The sequence below is a fragment of the Staurois parvus genome, unplaced genomic scaffold, assembly GCF_062004578.1.
Source record: "Staurois parvus isolate SC_StPar_1 unplaced genomic scaffold, SC_StPar_1.0 ptg000357l, whole genome shotgun sequence".
In the NCBI taxonomy this organism is placed as follows: Eukaryota; Metazoa; Chordata; class Amphibia; order Anura; family Ranidae; genus Staurois; species Staurois parvus.
Window position 1 is genome coordinate 1553159 of NW_028318153.1, and position 21225 is coordinate 1574383.

The window sequence follows — 21225 nt, forward strand, 5'->3', positions numbered from 1 at the left end:
AGTACAGGCTGATGCGAGTGACCCTTGCGACTATGTGCTACTGTCATCTCTCTTGTGCTAGAGTCAGTTTTGTTCAAATGGGACATTCTGGTCTCCGGAAGAGCTCAGTCCATTAGTTACTTGCGCAGGGACTCTGCTCATATCTTTAGAAGGAAGTTTAGCATCCTCAAGTTGCTGTTACAAAGCTCAGTTCACTATTTGTTTTTGCAAGGACTCTGCTCAGATCTTAAGAGGAAGATTATTGTCCTCAAGTTGCTGCTAAAAGTTACTGGAGTATCCCGCACTTACCTTGACCCTTTCCAAGTCCAAATTCTACAATCAAGCATCAGAAAAAGCATGCTAATTGACTCAGGATTGAGTCAAAGGAGTGACTGTGACTGCGTGCCTAGTTGTGGGGCAACTATGGGAGAAGACTCTGAAGACCTTGAACCGTGGGCTCCTGAGAGAGTGAGTGCTACACTTGTTAGGTGCTATTCTTCTACTATTCGCTACTAGCCCCATGAACCTACCAAAATTACCTCCTTCTTGCATCCTCTAATAACCAACATAACATGTTCTCTCCCCTAGACTGGTTTGTAGCCTTCCATTGTGCCTAGACCTTAAATTTTCCCTACTGTCTAGGATCACAAACATTACAGTATTGAGAGGACTTAGTGATCCATCCAAATACTATGTTGTTTTTTGTACTCTGTTGCATTAGAACCCTGTTTTCTGCCTTCAGGAAACAAATATGATTCAGGAAACCATCTTGTTTCTCCACAGAAAACAATACAAAATGCTTTACCACTCTGTTTACAGCTCCTGCTCAAGAGGGGTCAAAATACTTATTTTGAATAATATGGTGTTTTTCTGAAGGAAAGATGGGTGTTCTTTAATGCTGTAGGCTTGCATCACTCTAAGGAATAGATTACTCATCACATATATGTATGACATATTCAAATAAGCCATGCACCCATTTTCAAAATATAGGCGATATAAATCCATGTAGACCAATTTAATAGTTCAAACACAAGTCATAATTCTTTCTAACAATACAGTTATTTTTAACATTTCTCACCGTTGTGGTTTTCTCTTCCCACTTTTTTTTGTATTTTCCTTATTGAAATTAAATGATATGCCTTAGGTGAGTAATTCATCATTGCTAAAAGGAACCTGCCTTTTGTAAAAGGGTTCCTGAATTTTTATCCCTATACATAATGTATTTCCATCTGGTTTAATAGATGCATTTGGTCTGCTTGCATTCTTAAACGCATGGACTGTGTGTTCACAGATGTTAGGTCAGTAATGTTTTATTAGGAGTCAGTGAGTATTTTTCATGGGATTCTACAAGTGCTATTGGGCTGTGGTGTGCTCATGTAAGATATAAGGGGGGGGGGGGGTTGTTTTAGATACACATTTACATTTTTTTGTATGGTTTTGCTTAAAGTAGATGCAAAACCCAAATGCTAAAATTGCATCTAATCTTTAACATGGTAAGTTAACTTCAAAAGTTAATTCAGTCCTTTTAAAACTGCAGCCAATAGATAGGAAGTGAACGTAAAGAGGGTTCAAGAAATAAGTAGCACCAAGATGCAAGGATGGAAGTGCCCATTCAGGATGCAGTCATCCCACAATGCAGTGCACTGTTGTGTGCATATTTTATAACATTGACTTTGTGTGCAGTGTAGAATGGGCTACAATGTACCTCAACGCATGAAAAAAAATGGCTGATATTTTGTAGCAGTGCACTGTGGTGTACTTGACTTCAGCCTGTGAGCTCATTCACCTTACAATGTAGTGCACTGCAACACAGGTTTTTTGTGCATTGCAGTGCATTGCAGCACTGAATTAAGCAGCCATCTAAAAAATATTGTGCTGCAATTTACCTCAATGCATGATAAAATCAGTGCAGTCCATATTTTTTTACTTGTCGCAAAAGGTGAATTTTAGAGGTTGGGGTAGCACCACATCACACCAACGCATGTAATGCACATAACAAGCACAATATTGCAGTGTGAATAGGCCCTTCACACCACAAATGCATCTTAATGCAATGTGCAACAACACATGTACTATGCCATTTATTTTAACCATGCCATTTTGAATGGCACCGCAATACCCAAACAATAGAAGGCAATATTCCTACACTGCATTGCACCACAATGCATATGCCATATACAATTAAAAAAAAAAACTTTTTTTTTGGTTCATTGCTTTGTTTTGACAGCCTATTCAAAATGAATGAGCCACTTTATCCCAGCTCAATGCACATGTAACTAGCCCTAATGGACCAGGTTTAAATCCAGCCTAGTATAAATAATTTGAACTCTCTGGATTTTAGCTGTCTCCAAATCCTTCCTTGTAGCAAATTGGCTGCTTTGCTGCTTACATATACAGTTTTAGATGTCAAAACTTAAAGTGTTAAAATACTAAAGACTTAAATTATATAAAAAAAAAATAACAAACACATCATACTTACCTGCTGCGTGCAGTGGTTTTGCACAGAACAGCCCAGATCCTCCTCTTCTCAGGTCCCCCGCCAGCGCTCCTGGCCCCTCCGTTGTGTTGGGTGACCCATAGCAAGCAACTTGCTATGGGGGCACCTGCTGCTCCATTTGTCTATTCACACATGGAGTCATGGCTTGGCCCCGTCCCCTCTCTCTTCTCATTAGCTAACTGGCTGTGATTGACAGCAGCAGGAGCCAATGGCTCCCACTGTTGTCTCAGTCAATGAGGAGAGGGAGTACGGGATAGCCGAGACTCCAGTGCACATCTCTGGATCGAGAGGGGACTTAGGTGAGTACTAGAGGGGCTGGGGCTGTTGCACAGAAAATGTAAAAAAAACCTTCAACCTTTACAACAACTATAATCACCACTTCATGAGCTGCAAAGATTCTCCAGCATGACGGAACCTTTAAGTTCACCTGCCAGCAATGACAACTTTTTTCTGCATAATAAGTTGTGAAAGGGAAATTTCTTTCTGAATTGCAGCACTTAGAATGATTTACATTTCTTGCCCACTTTGGCTCTGTGATGTCACTGGTTAATCTTATATAAAATTGATTACAAAGATCAACATTTCAGCTTTAAAATATCTCTTTGGTGTAATGTGGATTGGAACCAGATTACATCGGCATATTTGCCACTTTCTTGACAATAAAATAGTGTCATTTATATTGTCCCTCGTTAAGCTTTTCAGCGTGTGTTTTTACAAAAATCAATCTGATAATGTTAAGCACTTAAAGTTAAGGCCTAATAAAAAAAAACTGCAAAGGGGTCTTAAAATTTTGCCGACACCAAAAGAAATTTTCAGAAAGAGGTAAAAAAAAGCAAGCTTTCTGAAAGTGCTCTGTTCACACATTTTTCCCCCAATTTTAAAGGAGAAATCTAAGTAAATGTCAAGACTTTCATAAGTAGATCCGATTACTAATGGCAAAACTTATTTTTACACTGTGTTATGTGTAGTTCATTGAAATCCTCAATATTAAATCATTTTGATTTGCATCTTAGATTTTGAGAATCTTAAGAGATGATTTGTTGAGCATGAAAGCTTTTACTAAGGCTACACAAAGAATTTCTAACAAAAATAACAGCCATTCCGATCAATTTATGTCGCAAAAAGAAAAGTCGAGATGGGTAGGGCAATACTCAAAACAATAAAAACTATTTTCTAATCCCCAGCTAGTCAGCACTGACTATCTGCACTGTTTTTTGCTTCAAAATTATGGATTTCAGCTTTACTGCTACTTAAGCAAAATTGATCTAATTTTTTTGGGGGGTGGAGTTAGGGCTGTACTTAGGACACTAGTTTATTTAATTCAGTAATCTTTTGTGTATACTGCCTTTTTTCGTTTCTTTTATTTTACTTTTAATTTCATTGTGAAAATAAAATAAAAAAAAGTAGTGAAGCTAATGAAGGGACGTTATTTTGTACAAGAATAGGTCCAGGATTGTCAAAGGAAGCTTCCTTTTTCTCAGGATCCATTTGAAGTCAATTGCACCTTCGAAAACCTGTCAAAAACATAATAATTTTACCCTCCCGTTTGATTCCAATGCATTTCAATAAATTGGTAGGGTTTTGCCAAAATCTCCTGCTTTTCTCTAAAAATTTGGGGAAATGAAAACTCTCAATTGCAGTCATCTCTACTTAGCAAGAAAAAAAAATTCAAAATGTATACTTTGTCACAGCCATTTTCAAATACACTGCTCAAAAAAATAGCACTGTAATCAGAGTAGAGCATCAAGTCAATGGAACTCCTGGGATATTGATCTGGTCAGTTAAGTAGCAGAGGGAGTTGTTAATCAGTTTCAGCTGCTTTGGTGTTAATGTATTTAATAACAGGTGCACTACATTAGTAACAATGAGATGACCCCCAAAACAGGAATAGTTTTATAGTTTTACATGTAGAGGCCACTGACATTTTTTTCCCTACTCATCTTTTCTGTCTGTTTTTCACTAGTTTTGCATTTGGCTAGAGTCAGTATCACTACTGGTAGCATGAGGTGATACCTGGACCCTACAGAGGTTGCACAGGCAGTCCAACTCTTCCAGGATGGCACATCAACACGTGCCATTGCCAGACGGACCTTCTGGGCCGTAGAAGGTCCTTAATCCATCAGCAGGACCGGTATCTGCTCCTTTGTGCAAGGAGGCCCTACAAAATGACCTCCAGCAGGCCATTGGTGTGAATGTCTCTGACCAAACAATCAGAAACAGACTTCATGAGGGTGGCCTGAGGGCCCAACATCCTCTAGTGGGCCCTGTGCTCACTGGAGCTCAATTGGCATTTGCCATTATTCACCAGAATTGGCAGGTCCGTCACTGGTACCATGTGCTTTTCACTGATGTGAGCAGGTTCACCATAAGCACATGTGACAGACGTGAAAGGGTCTGGAGAAGTTGTGGAGAAAATTATGCTGCCTGTAACATCGTTCAGCATGACCGTTTTGGTGGTGGGTCTATGATAGTCTTGGGCAGGGGCGGACTGACAACTCATGGGGCCCCTGGGCAATAGGGAATCATGGGGCCCCTGTGTCCTTGCCCAAACTCAAAAAAGCCTATGAAAAAGGTACTCATGGGGCCCCCTACTGACCACGGGCCCTCGGGCAGTGCCCGAGTTTCCAAATGGTCAGTCTGCCCCTGGTCTGGGGAGGTATATCCATTGAGGGACACACAGACTCTACAGGCTAGACAATGGCACCCTGACTGCCATCAGGTATTGAGATGAAATCCTTGGACCCATTGTCAGACCCTATGCTGGTGCAGTGGGTCCTGGGTTCCTCCTGGTGCACTATAATGTCCAGCCTCATGTGGTGAGAGTATGCAGGAAGTTTCTGGAGGATTAAGGAATTGATACCATTGAATGGCCCCCATGCGCGCCTGACCTAAATCCAATAGAACACCTCTGGGATACCATGTTTTTGCATCCAACACCACCAGGCTGCACTTCAGACTTTCCAGGAGTTCAATGATGCCCTGATTCAGATATGGAAGGAAATACCCCAGGACGCGTCGTCGTCGTCTCATTAGGAACATGCCCTGACGTTGTCAGGCATGCATACTAGCACGTGGGGGCCATACAAACTACTAATAACCATTTTGAGTTGCTGCAATGAAATTTCAGCAAAATGGACTAGCCTGCTGCATCATTTTTTCCCTTTGATTTTCGGGGTGTCTTTGAATTCAGTCCTCTGTAGGTTGATCATTTTCATTTCCATCAAACGATGGAGCATCCTTATTTTTCTAACACATTACCCAGTCATATCAGTATATCCAGCATGATATTTTTCCCCATTGAGATCTGATATGCTTTCAAAGTGTTCCTTTAATTTTTTTGAGCAGTGTATATGTAAAGCCATACTGCTATGTCAAGGTAACTCTGCAGCTTTAACACCCCGGTCACATCGGGTGCTACTCAGCATGCGATTTGCATGCTATGTGACTTGCAAATCGCATGCCAAGTTGCACCCTACTGTCCACTATTACATCGGTCATATCGGTGTGGTTCTAAGTTGGTCAGATTTCTAAAGTAGTACATGTACTACTTTTGGTGCGATTTGCATAGACATCTGTGTCAGATGTCTTGCAAATCGCATCTGAAATCCGCATGTCCCCTGACTTTGAAATTGTGTGATTTCACTGTTAGTCGCACGATTTCAAAGTCGGCTTGATGTGACCGGGGTGTTAACAATCTAAGCTTTTAACCTGGGATTTAACCATGTGACCATCAAATATTTAAAGACGTCCACTAATTTGTGGCCATTTTTCCTATTGAATGATGGAAGGCTCAGTGGAGGCAACATGGCCTGTACTAGAGTATGACAATGTATTAAAGCATACGTTCACCTTTTAACAAAAAAATAATAAATGCACATTTTTTTTAGGTAAAAAAAAAATTTGCATTTACTATTTTTTGTTTTAGGAGCCAGTTCGCTGGTGCCAAGCAGGTCTCCTGCGGGCTGTCAGTATAATCTGTCTTCTAGTACCTTGTATGAGCAGATAGTTTTACTCTGACAGTGTGGAAGTGTCAATGTACTATCACAGCACTCAACAGCGCCATGTTAGCTCACTGAGAACTACAAGCTGACAGCTGCCAAGGCTGTCGGGTCTTGTAGCCTTCCCATTCACAGAACTCTGTGAATGGATGACCCGGCTGGGAGGAGAGGCTAGCTGTCATAACAGGGGATCAGGGGGGTTCGGGGACCAGTACAATTGTAGCATGTTACATGTTACACCCTGAATATGGATGTAACATGTTACAAAAGGTGAACTTATCCTTTAAGGCAAGGAATCCCTGGATGAGTCAAATGGCAAACACACACATTTGGGTGTTAAAAAGTCTTCGCTGTGCCACAATGCAGTGAGCTGGTTACCTTCTTGAGAATTCTGAAGCTTTCCTGTCTCCATGTATTTAACAAAAGGAACAGAGACCCATTTAGGCTGGAAGGTGTAAGTGGTGGTGTAAGCAGTTGAGACTTATGTTCTGGTAGGAGGGTTTAGTCTAGAGAAAGTGCTCCTTGATACAGAAAGAGAAAGTAATCTGCCACAGGGGCACTCTCCCTTTATATCTTAAAGAAACTACACAGAGACATGCAAATGTTACATTCATTGGCTAGTAAAAGCTATTGTATAGAAGAGAAAAATAAAGCAAGTATCACATTAAATGTACTTAATGTATTAAGAATGTTATTTAATTCAACTGCATTCACAGACACTGTGAATAACAAAGTAAATGTCCTGTTTTTAACTAAAAGCACACATTTTTAGTGGCTTTTTTCCCCGAAATAAGCATTTACATCAATGTAGGGCAGGGGCTACTATGGCAATTTATATTCTTTACTATTGGAGATTTAAAACAGATCTCCATCTAATTTTGTTTTAATTACCAACATTAAAAAAAAAATTCAACTACTCAGCCACATTTAGCCCTGCCACTTGTTGCCACCCAATTCTGGATCGAAGGAAAGCCAGCATCATTCAACCACTTCCTGCGAGACCAGTCACAGCCATGCCCCCTGGGGGGTGAGACATCAAGCCAACCTGGGATTAGAGCACTGAAACTGTGCTCACGCCTTATTTTGTGAGTTCTTTCAATGCTACAGTAAGGATCACCTCCTGCTGCCTCTGGAGAAGTGAAGGAAGAACCTGTGGCATAATTGGACTGGCCCCAAAGACACCTGAAATTATAGGATAAATTCACTGTTTGACCAAAAAGAATAAATGCAGATTTTTTTTGTAGGTAAAAAATGTGCATTCATTATATTTGGATGTAGGCGCCTTTAAACCATTTCAGCGATAGCACCGTGGTAGTTTATTGAGAACTACAAGCTGACAGCCGCTAAGGCAGGGATAGGCAGGGCAGCAGCTGCAGCATTGGGAACATGTTACATATTCCACCATAAAAACAAATGGACCATGTAGCATGTTCGCAAAGGTGAACTTATCCATTAAGGCATGTATTTAAGTCATTTAAATAAAAAATGAAAGTGGTTCTAAAGGAAGAAGGTTTTTTTTACCCTAATGCATTCTCTGCATTAAAAGATAAGTTCACCTTTTGGAACATGTTACATGTGTCACCAGTTTTTAGGGTGGAACATGTAACATGTTCCCAATGCTGCAGCTGTTGCCCGCTGCCCCCTACACTCCCCACAGCTCCGCCCACTTGGCTGTGTCATTCATTCACAGTGTTCTGTGAATGAATGAACTACAAGTCCTGACAGCCTTGGCAGCTGTCAGCTTGTAGTTCTCAATGAACTACCATGGTGCTGTAGAGTGCTGTGGTAGTTCATTGAATCTTCCTGTTAGTATATCTGCTTGCCCGTACATCCCATACGGGTAAGCAGATATACTGATAGGTCTGCAGGAGACCTGCATTGCAAGAGTGATCTGGCTACTCTGTATTCCCCAGAATCTCACCTGAATGAGTATGATGTCACCCTTGCTAGGTACCACAGGCAACATTTGGGTAAGGTAAGCATAGCACTAATTTTTTTTCTTTACAGGTACATTTTGGACATCATCAAGCAATTTTTACAGGAGGAAAGGGGCCCAGACATTATACGTGGACCTTGCACTGTACAGCAAGTTTTGCTTTAAGAGGGCTTCGCTATACCTCAATCTAAAACATGTTTAAAATTTACTAAAACCATTTTTAATATTTGTTACTTTGCTGTAACATGTTTTAATATTATTATCATATTTAATTCCATGTTTTACATATTAGGCAAAATTTGGCAACAAAGTGATAGCTGGCAGGTCTCTACATTGGAACTACTGGTCAGGAAGTAACCTTTGTGCCTGAAAAAGTCATCCACACTTTATTCTCTTCTTTAAAATCTATATTTCTTCTGATAAATTCTAAATTGTATATACTCAGTCATAAATTGTATTATAACATCTTTAACATAAACTGGTTTGTAACTTATAGAGAACATTCTTTCCCTACTTTTCCCATTTTATGTTTTTTTTTTCTTAAGTTTTTCTAATTCAGAATAGTGCTGTGCTTATCACAATTTTAAATGATCACATCCTTAGAAGGGTGTGAAATGATAATTAGCAGATAGTTATAAAAAATAATTGTAATATATTCTGAATAAATTTCAGGCCAAGCCCAGTAATGTTGTCATTAATCACTGCCTCGCTGCAGCCATGTTTTTTTTTCTTCCTCATGAAAATACGGAATTAAAGCATTAATTTTTCACAAATTGATAGTGAGAGAAGTCCCCACCCCCTAGTCATGGAATATGCAAATGATGGAACAATAAATAGAACATGGCAAACACAGAGCAGTTGCCTTCTTGGAATTAACTCTTTAAGTGCAAATATTTTATTCTTAAAAAATGTAGCTTGTTTTTTTAGAAAAGACTGCTGTAATTTGTTAGCCCTTATGATTTTTGTAGCACGCTTTGTTAAGTAGCATTTTTTGCACCATTGGTACGATTATGTTCAGAAAATAAATATCACAATAACAACAATTACAATTACAAACAGTGAAAAAGTCCTTTCTCACTTTAAAGTCATCTCCAACTGACACTAAAAGTAGGAAATAAGAAAGAATGAGAGTATTATTTGGGGGGGAGGGCGCGGTACTAAGTTACACCACATCCCACTATAAATATAAATAATACACCAAACACCAAAATTATATTTATATTTTTAATTGTAATGAAATTTTAAAACTTTACGTTTTCCAAAAACAGCACCGCTGCTTCCAAAGGGTTTACCGTATTTTGTTGTTATCTTTTATTGTTGCACTGTGTGGTTCTGATTGCCCTGCTTGCTTTCTTAATATACAGTAATTGTGTATTGCATATGCATGCACTGTTTAGTTCTGATGCCCTGCAGAGTTGGTAAGTCCTGACAAGCAATATTTAACTTTGCTGGTTAGGTTTTCCCGGGCTTTTTAGGAAGTACTGCCCTCTGCTGGGGCGAACAATTAATAGGTTCTGCTGATTATGCTGAGCCAATCTGATCTCAAGTGTTCATGTGCCTGAGAAGTGCAGAAATACAGGAGATCAGCAGTGTGAGGAGGAGTCACTCTATGCATGGGAAGGAAACAGATGCCGAGTAGAATGTAATTGCCATTTTGCATAAAACCACCCCTTGGCGGGAACCCAGTTGGGGTTCCAGAGACATGGACTCATGCTCCTCCCCCAAATACATACCAGCATCTTATCCAGGCATTCAGATTGCTGACCAGAAACAGGAATGTCAGCAAGTATGCTAATTTCCAATAGCACCTAGCCCCCTTATCTAGCAAGAGGCCTTCCTGAGCATGGAAGAAACCTGGAGACACCATAAAGGAGAAGTTTACATTTTCCATTGATTTTTATGCGCTAGTATCAAGTCACCATGAATGAACAAAAACAAGAGACTTACAGAGTCTAGGGAGGAGATTATGAGTGTAGTCATTGTAAAGTCCAGCCCCACAGAAAATAAATATGCAGATTGAATATTAGTGTAATCTTGGAGTGGATAAGCTTGCTGAAACAAAGTAGATAAAAAATCGTGGTGTCATCTGTCCCCCATGTTGGAAGACATCTTTGATTGCCAGCAATCTACTGAAAAGATATGTCAGAATGCAGTCAACTGTGGACAGATCCATAAGGACTTTTGGTCACGTTACTGGCTGCTATGGTGGAAGATATATACTTTGTGGCTGAGCATTCCCAATAAGGTCCTTTGGTTTGGATTAGGAACAGTCATGTCTGAGTCCAAAGGCAGATACTTAGGAAGTCCACACAGAACACCATAACCAAATGCTTCATCAGTAAGGGCTCGGAGCAGAAAAACAGATGGCAACATTTCTTACGGAGAATGCCAGAGTAATTTTCAGCTTATGATAGGGATTTTCTGTTCAAATGCTTTATGAGGTGTCATATATAAACTGATGTTTCTGGCAGGTAAGGGTCTCTCACGTAATGTACAGACATACATACATGTGTCTCTACCCTTAAAATGGGCCTTTTATGGGTTATATATGACACTTTAAAAAAGTATTTGAAGGGAAGAATAATTTTATATATGGGGTATTCTGTGTCATGAAGCAGAGATATAGATGTGGTTGTTCAATCTCCATCAGCATTAGCTTTTCTGGATGTATAGGTCAGTAAGACGTTTGTGTAATATTCCTGTATTTCAAACACTATAGGTCAGTGGTTGTCAACCTATGAGCTGAAGGGGGCTCAAATGTGGCCTCTGACATCACCAAAGGGCCAAACATAATGTTGAATATATGTAACGTTTGAGAGGACTGTCAGAACCTGCAGACTTAACAGAGGGTCAGAAAATGTGGACATGCTACATTTTTGGCTGGGGATATGCTGCAGAAGACAATATAAAACTGGGAAAACATGTTACATGAAGCTAATAGAGATCAGTGCTATTACCCCAATCAATGTTCCTACTACAGACTGCTGAGGTCCAAGGGCCACACATCATATACCAATGGGCCACATGCAGCCCTCAGGCCACAGGTTGGGTACCAGGGCTCTAGGTAATTTAAGATAGGCAGAAAGGAATAGTAATGTAGAGTAGGCACATGTTCATGATTTTCAGACACTCATCTGCCTGTAGTAAAGGTTGCCCCCACCTCATCCCCTATTCCCCCAGAATTGGCGCTAGTGATGGTTGCAACTGTTGGGGCCAATTGATCATATGCCATACCTGGTAGCAGCTTGAAATCAAAGCCTACATTCCAAAATGGCTTGTGGTACAATTTACGGGTATATCTTTTTTTTTTTTTTACAAAACTAGAATTTTGTTTTAAATGGATCATCCCTTTAATTTCACAACACTATGGGGTTGATTTACTAAAGGCAAAAAGACTGTGCACTTTGCAAAGTGCAGTTGGACTCTGCAAGAGCAGTTGTTCCAGAGCTTAGTAAATGAGCAGAAGCTCTGCTGACTTCCATCATCCAATCATGTGCAAGCAAAAATGCTGTTTTTTTATTTTCCTTGCACATGATTGGGCATTCTTTGCAAAATGAAGCTTTACCTCATTTACTAAGCTCTGGAGCAATTGCATTTGTCGAGTGCAACTGCACTTTGTAAAGTACACAGTCTGTTTGCCTTTAGTAAATCAACCCCTATGTTTCCTTAGAGTGCAATAAACATGAGACCTATTTTTTATCATTGCAGGTTCTTTGTGCAATCGCTGCAAACTGGGCTACAAACAAGACCTATTAGGTCAAGAGAGCTGTACACAATGCATGTGTGACGCTTATGGCTCCATCAATCAATTCTGCAATCCCACCAGTGGACAATGTAAATGCAGAGAGAATGCAAGCGGACGCCGCTGTGACACCTGTATTGACAACTATTATGGGTTGTCTGCTGATGGTTGTAAACCCTGCGAGTGTCACACGGAAGGGATTATTCCTGGAACAGTTTGTGACGCTATGACAGGCCAATGTGTCTGTCAGCCTAATGCTGGAGGAAGGCAGTGCAATGAATGCCTGCCTGGATACTACAAATCCACACAAAATGGTTCCATGTCTTGCCTGCCCTGCCAGTGTGATGGATCTGGCACCATAAATGGCTCACAGGCCTGCGATAAGTTAACCGGCCAGTGTTTGTGCAAGGCTTCTGTAACGGGACCACGCTGCAGTACCTGTGTGAGCCATACCTACAATCTATCAGCTGAGAATCTACTGGGCTGTCAGAATTGTGACTGTGACCCTCTTGGAACTTTGCCAGGTTCAGGCTGTGACTCAATCGATGGGCAGTGCCAGTGCTTGCCAGATTTTCAAGGCAGAAGATGTAACAGATGTAAGCCTGGTAAGTGTTAACAATAAAGATGAACAGCAAAAACATCATTGCTTTTATACTTTTTGGGCAGACTACTTTAAAGTGTACCTGTAGTCAAAATAATTCATTTGTTTTGGATAAAGTGGAGAAACCTCTTTGTGTCCCACCGGGGAGACCTACATTCTTGATTTGTCCTGGTGATCACTGGTGACCATTGTCCCAAGGACAGGAGGTGAGGCGGTAATATTCAATAGGAAAGTACTGGGACACATTACTCTGCCAACCAAGGTCAATATGCCTTCCATACCACAAGGTCCAAGGCAGGAACCTCTCCTGCCTTTGACTGGGCCCGGTCCTGCAATGGGGTCATCACTTCTGATGACAACTGTCAAAGAGGCTTCCTTTCACTTCCGGTTGTGCTTCAGGGAACTGAAGGGAAAATAACCCAATGTGCCACAGACATATTAATAGAACTGACAGAGGTTTAAACCATTATTTAAAGTTTAAAAACGTTGGCTTTTAGATATACTTTAATTTGCTAGTTAATATGTATATAAACCCTAACAATTAATTTCTCTTATTTGCTCCCCTTCAGTCTGTTAAATATACTATTGAAAGATATTAATTATATCTTTTTACTCAGAGCTGCCATGTGACCTGTGCACATTTCCCATGTTATCTCAAGGAGTCCAGTTAGCCCTTCCAATTCTTATCTTGAACTACAGACTAATAAGTCTCTAAGCTGGAAGATAAGGATGGGGGATAGATTCAGTAGTTTAACAAAAGACAGCTAGGCAGGGCTAACATCATTCAGTCCACAAAAATGCTGTGTTGTCAGCCAGCAACATAAATTAGAAGCTGAGGGCAGTTAAGGCAGGTTAACAGGTATGTGCATGTACTTATGATAAACCATATAGACCTCCACTATAGGTTGAGGACACATACAGAGGTAACTTAAAACGGAGTTCTAGCCCCCAGCACCCCCCCCCAAAAAAAAAAAAAAATTAAAAGTCAGCAGTTACAAATACTGTAGTTGCTGACTTCCCAGAGGGCCAGAGGGCTGCGGGGGGGGGGGGGGGGGGGGGGTGTTTGGGGTGGTGGCGAACATCCGGCTCAGTAAAAACTACGTACCCGCCCCCCCTCCTCAAAAAAGGTGCCAAATGTGGCAGTGGAGGTGGGGGAGGCAAATAAGCGGAGCTTCTGCTTTTGGGTGGAACTCCACTTTAAGCTAAGTGGCATTGACACAGGCACATTCAAACAAGTATATACTGTGCATTTTATTAAATTCCATTTAAAAAATCATCACATTATACATATTTGTATGTACAGTATTTGTAGGGTATTTAAAGGGATAAAACATAGGTAATGTGCATATATTTCAGAGATGTACTACCTATATTTAATTTTAAGATAAGATTCAAGATGTTGCCATCCTTGTTTTGAAAATGGGAGAGTTGTGTCCTTGCTGTCTTAGCGCCATATCTAATGATAAAAATGGTTTACAGCAACACCTGCAGGCTGCATAGGGTAAATATGGAATATTCACATGTAGTATTTCATACTTACCATAAAGAAAAGGAAAAAAACACTTTTTTTTAGTACTGAGCATAATACATAAAAAATATATGAAAAACATTGTAGATTCTTATTAAAACATTTAGAGGTGCAGCTCTCCAGTCATAGTGAGGACTACCTACAAAATACTGAGAGCTGAAGAATAGAAAAAGTCACTTCTGGTTTTAAAAATTGGTTTAAGGGAAGCAAGCAGCACAGCAGGATGCCCTGGCTTGAGCGGTCCCAGGGGACTTTTGCAGAAAATTTTGGTGTGTTAATAAAGTGATCCTTTAAATTTAATGAAAAAAAAATCTCTTTCACCAACATCTGACACAGCATAGACTACTTTGTCAAAGATTCATATCAGTTTCTAGAATCAGTTTATCTAACTGCCACCTAGAGTAATAAGTAATAAGGTCTCTTCAGAGGATTCTCCTGTTTTTACATTTTCGAAACCTAGTCACAGATGCAGTTTAGCAATCGCAGTTCATGGATCATGGTTCAATCATCTAACCAAAGTGTCTCTCGTGTGTTAATCATGCAAGGCTGATTTTATGTTCCCTGTGGTCCACTAAAAAGTAATGGTTTCAGAAGCTGAAATGTTTAGGACATTAACTTCTCCTGCGCCATCAATGACGGCCTGGCCTGGATATCAGAAAGGGCAATGGCACCCCACACTGGCATGATATTAATGATACAGGACACTTAACCACCAGAGAGAAGTTTGGAAACGGCTCCTCCAGCTACTCAAGCCCTATTTTCGGTAGCGCATGGTCATGAATTATGAATTACTCTTCTGTTTACAAATATAATTTAAAGTGTCTGAGACCTTCTATGTCTGAAAATTGAGTTTCCTGCCTGGATAAGGAAGAACTAAGCCAAGAGTTTTTTAAATCTAAAAGGGCAGCATAGTATAAGACTGCAGCTTCTGGGATACTTCTGGGCATTGGAAATTCTGTGCTGAAAAGTAATGAGAATTGAAATTTGCTTGGCATGTTATTTCACTGCATTTTCTAAGAAGTTTTAATATCTAATAAATATGTGTAAAAGTGTTGCACTGCTCAAATATAAAAAAACAAACACAAAATCCAAATTAAACATGCAAGTCCAAATATTAAAGTCCAAAAAGATAAAGAGAAACAACTTTAGAAAGTCCCAGTGGAAAAGACCATGTATCTACTGGAGAGTAAGCCCGCAATCCCGGTTCTGTAAATCTTTAAAAGGAATACACCGCCATGGTGAGCATATGGTAAAGATGGACCCTCACCTTCATATATGGACCCGTATAAGAAACAGGTCAATAGGGAATCTCCCCTCCTAATGGGGGTAATATGGTAATCTCTTATGTGTAAAATCCTCCCCTCATACTGTATTTGGCCACTGTGTCCTCCAACAAGCTCTCTGAATGATCAATCCGATTCTGAAAATGGAACTCAACAACCATATAAAGCAAACATAGTGCAGCACGTCTGTTAAAAGCTCATAAACAATTCTTGAAATGCACTCTCATGGTAACAGTACAAAATATGATGAAGACCCCTGATGAAGTCACTTGATGCGTGACGATACACGTGGGGAGGAGCTTGGGTGACGTCAGAGCCAGAACGCCAACAGTTCAGTAGGAGTCATATTACATAACTTTACCGCTACCTATGTACTGCAATTTGTGTACTGTTACCATGTGAATGCATTTCAATACATTTTTATGAGCGTTTAACAGACGTGCTGCAGTATGGTCGCTTTATATGGTTGTTGAGTTCCATTTTCAGAATCACCTTGATCATTCAGAGGGCTTGTTGGAGGACACACTGGCCATAAATGAGGGGAGGATTTTACACAGAAGAAATTATCATATTACCCCCATTAGGGGGGGAGATGCCCTATTAACTTGTTTCCTATACGGGTCCATATGTGAAGGTGAGGGTCCACCTTTACCATATGCTCATCGTGGCGGTGTATTCCTTTTAAAGATTTACAGCACAGGCATTGCGGGCTTACTTTCCAGTATATATATATGGTCTTTTCCTCTGGGACTTTCTGAAGAGTTGTTTCTCTTTATCTTTTTGGACTTTATTATTTGGACTTGCACGTTTAATTTGGACTTTGTGTTTGTTTTTTTTATATCTGGGCAGTGCAACACTTTTACACATATTTTTTAATTTTTGTTATGAGCATATATTTCACATGCTTGCAGCAGCTTTTGTATATCTGAGCTTCACATATTACTTTTTTTTTGACAGCGCACAATTGTTTTAAATTTCCTTTAAGTTTTAATATCTATTTAAACATCCTCTACACTTTTTATGTGAACGTCCTTTTGGTGTGTGTTTGCTCCAGTGCATCATGCATTGGATCAGCTGATTGTAGTCCAACTTTGGAGTACACTGCATAGAGTAATCATGGTTAGCCTTGGATAGTATGTACCTGTGAATATTCCTTGCTGGCATGAATTAATTGCAGTACATATAAGTCCAGTCTTAACCTAATTTTAACCTGTTCCCACCCCCATTCTAAGCCCTGCACTATCAAGTCTGTTAAGGAAAGATGTGTATATTTACCTGTTCTAAAGGCTCTCTGGTCTGGTCATGTGAGTAGCCCCCAGCACCGGCTTCAGAGACAGTGGACAACGGATGCCCCATAGTGATATCACTGCTTAAGTACTGCAGGCATTGTTGGTCCTCTCTCCTCTATCCTAAAGCCAGAGATCACATGACCAGTCTGGACCTTAGACTAGACTAGCCCTTAGATTAGGTAAGTATATGCATCTTTCTTCTACAGGCTAGTTAGTATAGGACTTAAAATGTGGGTGGGAGCAGGTTTAGTCTTTTATAGGTTTAGAACAGAGTCCTACTTCAAAAAAGGATTCAAATTGTTAATGTTCCTGAAATATGTGTAGCAACATATTTGGTTAGTATTTAGGTTTATAAAACACTTAACCCCTGTACCTTTATTGTTAACCCCCACTCCAACACTTATCAACTCTTAAAGTGACATTAAAGTTTTGTTTTTTTATTATTAAAATAATAAACATGTTATACTTACCTGCTCTGTGCAATGGTTTTGCACAGTGCAGTCCCAATCCTCCTCTTCTGAAGTCCCCTGCTGGCACTCCTGGCTCCTCCTCTTTGATAAGTGACCCTATAGCAAGCCACTTGCTATGGGGGCACTCGTGCATGCTTGCTCCTGAGCCACCCTGTCTGCGAGCCATCCTGTCTCTCCCTCGTCACAGCATTTTATTGACAGCAGGCTCCTGCTGCTATCAATCGATGAGGGGTCACTGGATTAGTGCACATCGCTGGATTAGGATAGTGCTTAGGTAAGTATAAGGGGGGGGGGGGGTTGGGGGGAGGGATCCTGCAACACAGAAGGTTTTTTACCTTAATCCATAGAATGCATTAAGGTAAAAAAAAGTAAGGCTTTAGAACCACTTTAATGATAAACACTTAACCCCAATGCCTTAAAGGAGATGTATGGGAATGGAAAAAAATTAACAATCGTACTCCTCTCCAGCTGGCCCCTGCCACCTCTAAGCCTGATCACATGGCCACTGATTGCTCAGTTCTCAGTCTGCTCTGAACAGAGAGTCGGTCAGTCACTGCTCCACCCCTCTGTCCTGCTCTGCTCTGCTCACTGGAGCGCCGGGCTGGAGAAGGGGTGGTAGCTGCTGACTCAGGCATGCTAAGAGGCTGAGCCAGCTTCCAATCAGACATCAAGGTGAATCCCAACAATATAATCAGGATCCTTACACAGCCTGGAGTGGCTTCCATGACCTCAGCCAACAACGAGCTTTAGTCCACTGTCGGCTGATTCTGAGTCACAGGAGACAAAGAAGAGAAATATGATCAAAAACATTTTGGCCATACTTCTGTTTTAACATTTTTTTTTTAGGCATATAGACGTGGTGACAACAATTTACTGATGTTCAAACTGAGCATCAGAATGGGGAAGAAAGGGGATTAGAGTGACTTTGAACATGGCATGAATGTTGGTGCCAGACTGGTCTGAGTATTTAAAAAACTGCTGATCTACTGGGATTTTCATGCACAACCATCTCTAGGGTTTACAGAGAATGGTCTGAAAAAGAGAAAATATCCAGTGAGCGGCAGTTGTGTGGATGAAAATGCCTTGTTGATGTCAGGGGTCAGAGGAGAATGGGCAGACTGGTTGCTGCGACATTTAGATGGTAGGGTCAGAATGTGGCGTAAACAACATGAAAGCATGGATCCATCCTGCCTTGTATCAGTGGTTCAAGCTGGTGGTGGTGGTGTAATGGTGTGGGGGAGATTTTCTTGGCACGAGCAAGGTGTACCTAATAAAATAGCCATTGAGTGTAGCTTTCTCTGGAAGGCAGAGACTAACCATTTTAGGGTGCTATGTGTATTGCCTGAAGTAATATTAGGTATTACTGAACATGATAATTGTAGAAAATGGGGGAAGGGGGGCAGCAGGTTGCAAATTTTCCTCATGTCTAATTGCCATAAACTGTCTGGCTAGAGACCTGGAGCTTGAATGCTTTAAAGAGTATTGGGCATGATGAAGCTTCCAACCCTGGGTCCATGTATTGGTGGTGACCAGCATCCTCTGATTGAACAGCTGTACACGGTCCTTATGGTATAATGTAGGTGCTGAGCAGTGTTCAGGGTTCCACCCTCCCTAGGAGTCTGTGGGGCTGCAAGGGAGCAGCTAGAGGTGTTCATGTTTACATGGTACTTGTACAGTCTGTGGAGGAGCAGACAGAGGGCCTATGTCAGAACCAGAGTAGCAGCACTGCTAGAGTGAGCCAGGAGAATGAATGAAGCATTTGGATTTGTTTTTGTAGCACTGGAAGAATAGTGCTAAACACTCCTGCAAGGGTGTCCTTTTTGAACCTTCTTTAACCACTTACCTACCGGGCACTTATACCCCCTTCCTGCCCAGGCCAACTTTCAGCTTTCAGTGCTGTCGCAGTTTGAATGACAATTGCGTGGTCATGCAACGCTGTACCCATATGAAATTTTTATCAATTTGTTCACACAAATAGAGCATTCTTTTGGTGGTATTTAATCAGCACTGGGGGTTTTAGTTTTTGCACTATAAACAAAAAAAGAGCAAATAATGTTTTTGTTTCTGTTATAAAATTTTGCAAACCAGTAATTTTTCTCCTTCACTTATGTACGTTGATGAGGCTGCACTGATAGGCAGCACGGATGGGCACTGTTAGACAGCACTGATGGGCACTGATGAGGTGGCATGGATATGCAGCACTGATGGGCACTGATAGGCTGCACTGATGAGATGGCACTGATGAGGCGGCAGTGATGGGCATTGATGAGGAAGCAGTGATGACGGTGCATTGATAGGCGGCACTAATGGGCACTGATAGGCGGCACTGATGGGCACTGATAGGCGGCCCTGGTGGGCAACACTGACAGGCGGTGTTGACTGAGAGCACTGACTGAGAGCACTGACTGATTGCACTGACTGGAGGCACTGCTGGGCATTGATATGCTGCACTGATGGGCACTGATGGGTGGCACTGCTGGGCAGCACTGATGGGTGGCACTGCTGAGGGCATTGATGGGTGACACTGCTGTGGCACTGATGGGTGGCACTGAGGGGCACTGATGGGTGGCACTGATGAGCACTGGTGGACGGCACTGCTGGGCGGCACTGCAGGGCACTGATCATCAGTGCTGATCTCCTCTGTGACAGTCCCACTGCTTACACTTTTATATACTGTGTACATCCCTGCTTCCTCATATGACGCCCTCCCAGAACTGGGTAACCGTGCTGTAGCCATCATTTGGCTATATTGTAGTTACCGAGTGGTTAAATAAAAAAAGGGCAAGGAAACCCTTAGAAGAACAATTTGGTGAGTGCATAAATGACTGGCCTCAGGTGATAAACAGAGATAAAACAAATTATTCTACATACATACAATGGTGTATTTTGGTTTTGTGCTGCCCTAGGCAAGACTAATATCATCCCCCTCCCCCATCTAAATTCGTCACACGACTTGCAACAAGTGCCATAGCACATCCTCTGCCCCCCACACACCCAGATCCTACACTCATGTACACCTTGCACATGCTCCTAGTGCCCATACTCACATTTAACTTGTACAACTACTCCCACATCCACATACACCTTGTATACTTTACGCGTCCCACCCGTGACCACACTTACATGCACCTTGTACACTGACCTCCCCCCCCCCATTGTCAAATGCACCTTTTAAATCCCCGGTCCTAAAGTACCCACACTCACATGCACCTTGTACACCCCCCTTCCAGTGCCTACACTCACTTTGTATATCACCCAGTGCCCATTCACAGACATCTTGCACCCCAGCCCCACTGCTTACACTTTTATATACCTTGTACATCCCTGCTTCCTCCTCCATTGCCCACTCACATACATTTGTACATCCCCTCTTCTCAGTGCCTATACTAACATACTGTACATCTTGTAACTCCCCCCCCCCCTCCAGTGCCTGCAATCCCATGCACCTTGTACAACCCCCACTGCTCATAAAAGATGCCGCCCTAGGCAAATGCCTTGTTTGCCTCACATTAGATACGCCCCTGCATACCTGGTACCTATTTATCACTATCTTCTCTTCTCTACATCAGTTCAAAGCCCAGAATTTATAAAGCTTGTCTGAGCTGTCAAAAAAGTGGGCTGAGAGCTGAAATTATACCCTGCAGAGCTCAGTGAGGAGAGCTCTGAGAGCTGATTGGAGGAAAGAGACACATCCCCCTCCACACAGCCAACAGGAACAGAGCTGAGGCTGTCAATCTGCAGGAGCTCCATCCCCTGTCACCTTGTTTCTTTTGGTGTCAAGAGAACTTGTCAGAAGTGATTTATGCTCATAGCAGAGGAATGAAGCAGCAGACAGAAATGACACTTAGTGTTCTTAACTGAGACAAGTACACACTATAGAAGGATATGATTTATTCAAATTT

General features: G+C 41.4%; 1 protein-coding gene across 1 annotated transcript in view; it reads left to right on the top strand.

Annotated features, from left to right (window-relative positions):
• The window catches only part of USH2A (usherin), a 1035348-nt gene that overhangs the window by 170316 nt on the left and 843807 nt on the right, over positions 1-21225 (top strand). Inside the window, exon 12 of the mRNA XM_089684798.1 lies at positions 12119-12757. Within this exon, the coding sequence (XP_089540924.1) occupies positions 12119-12757 (639 nt within the window). The remainder of the gene's footprint in view (positions 1-12118; positions 12758-21225) is intronic.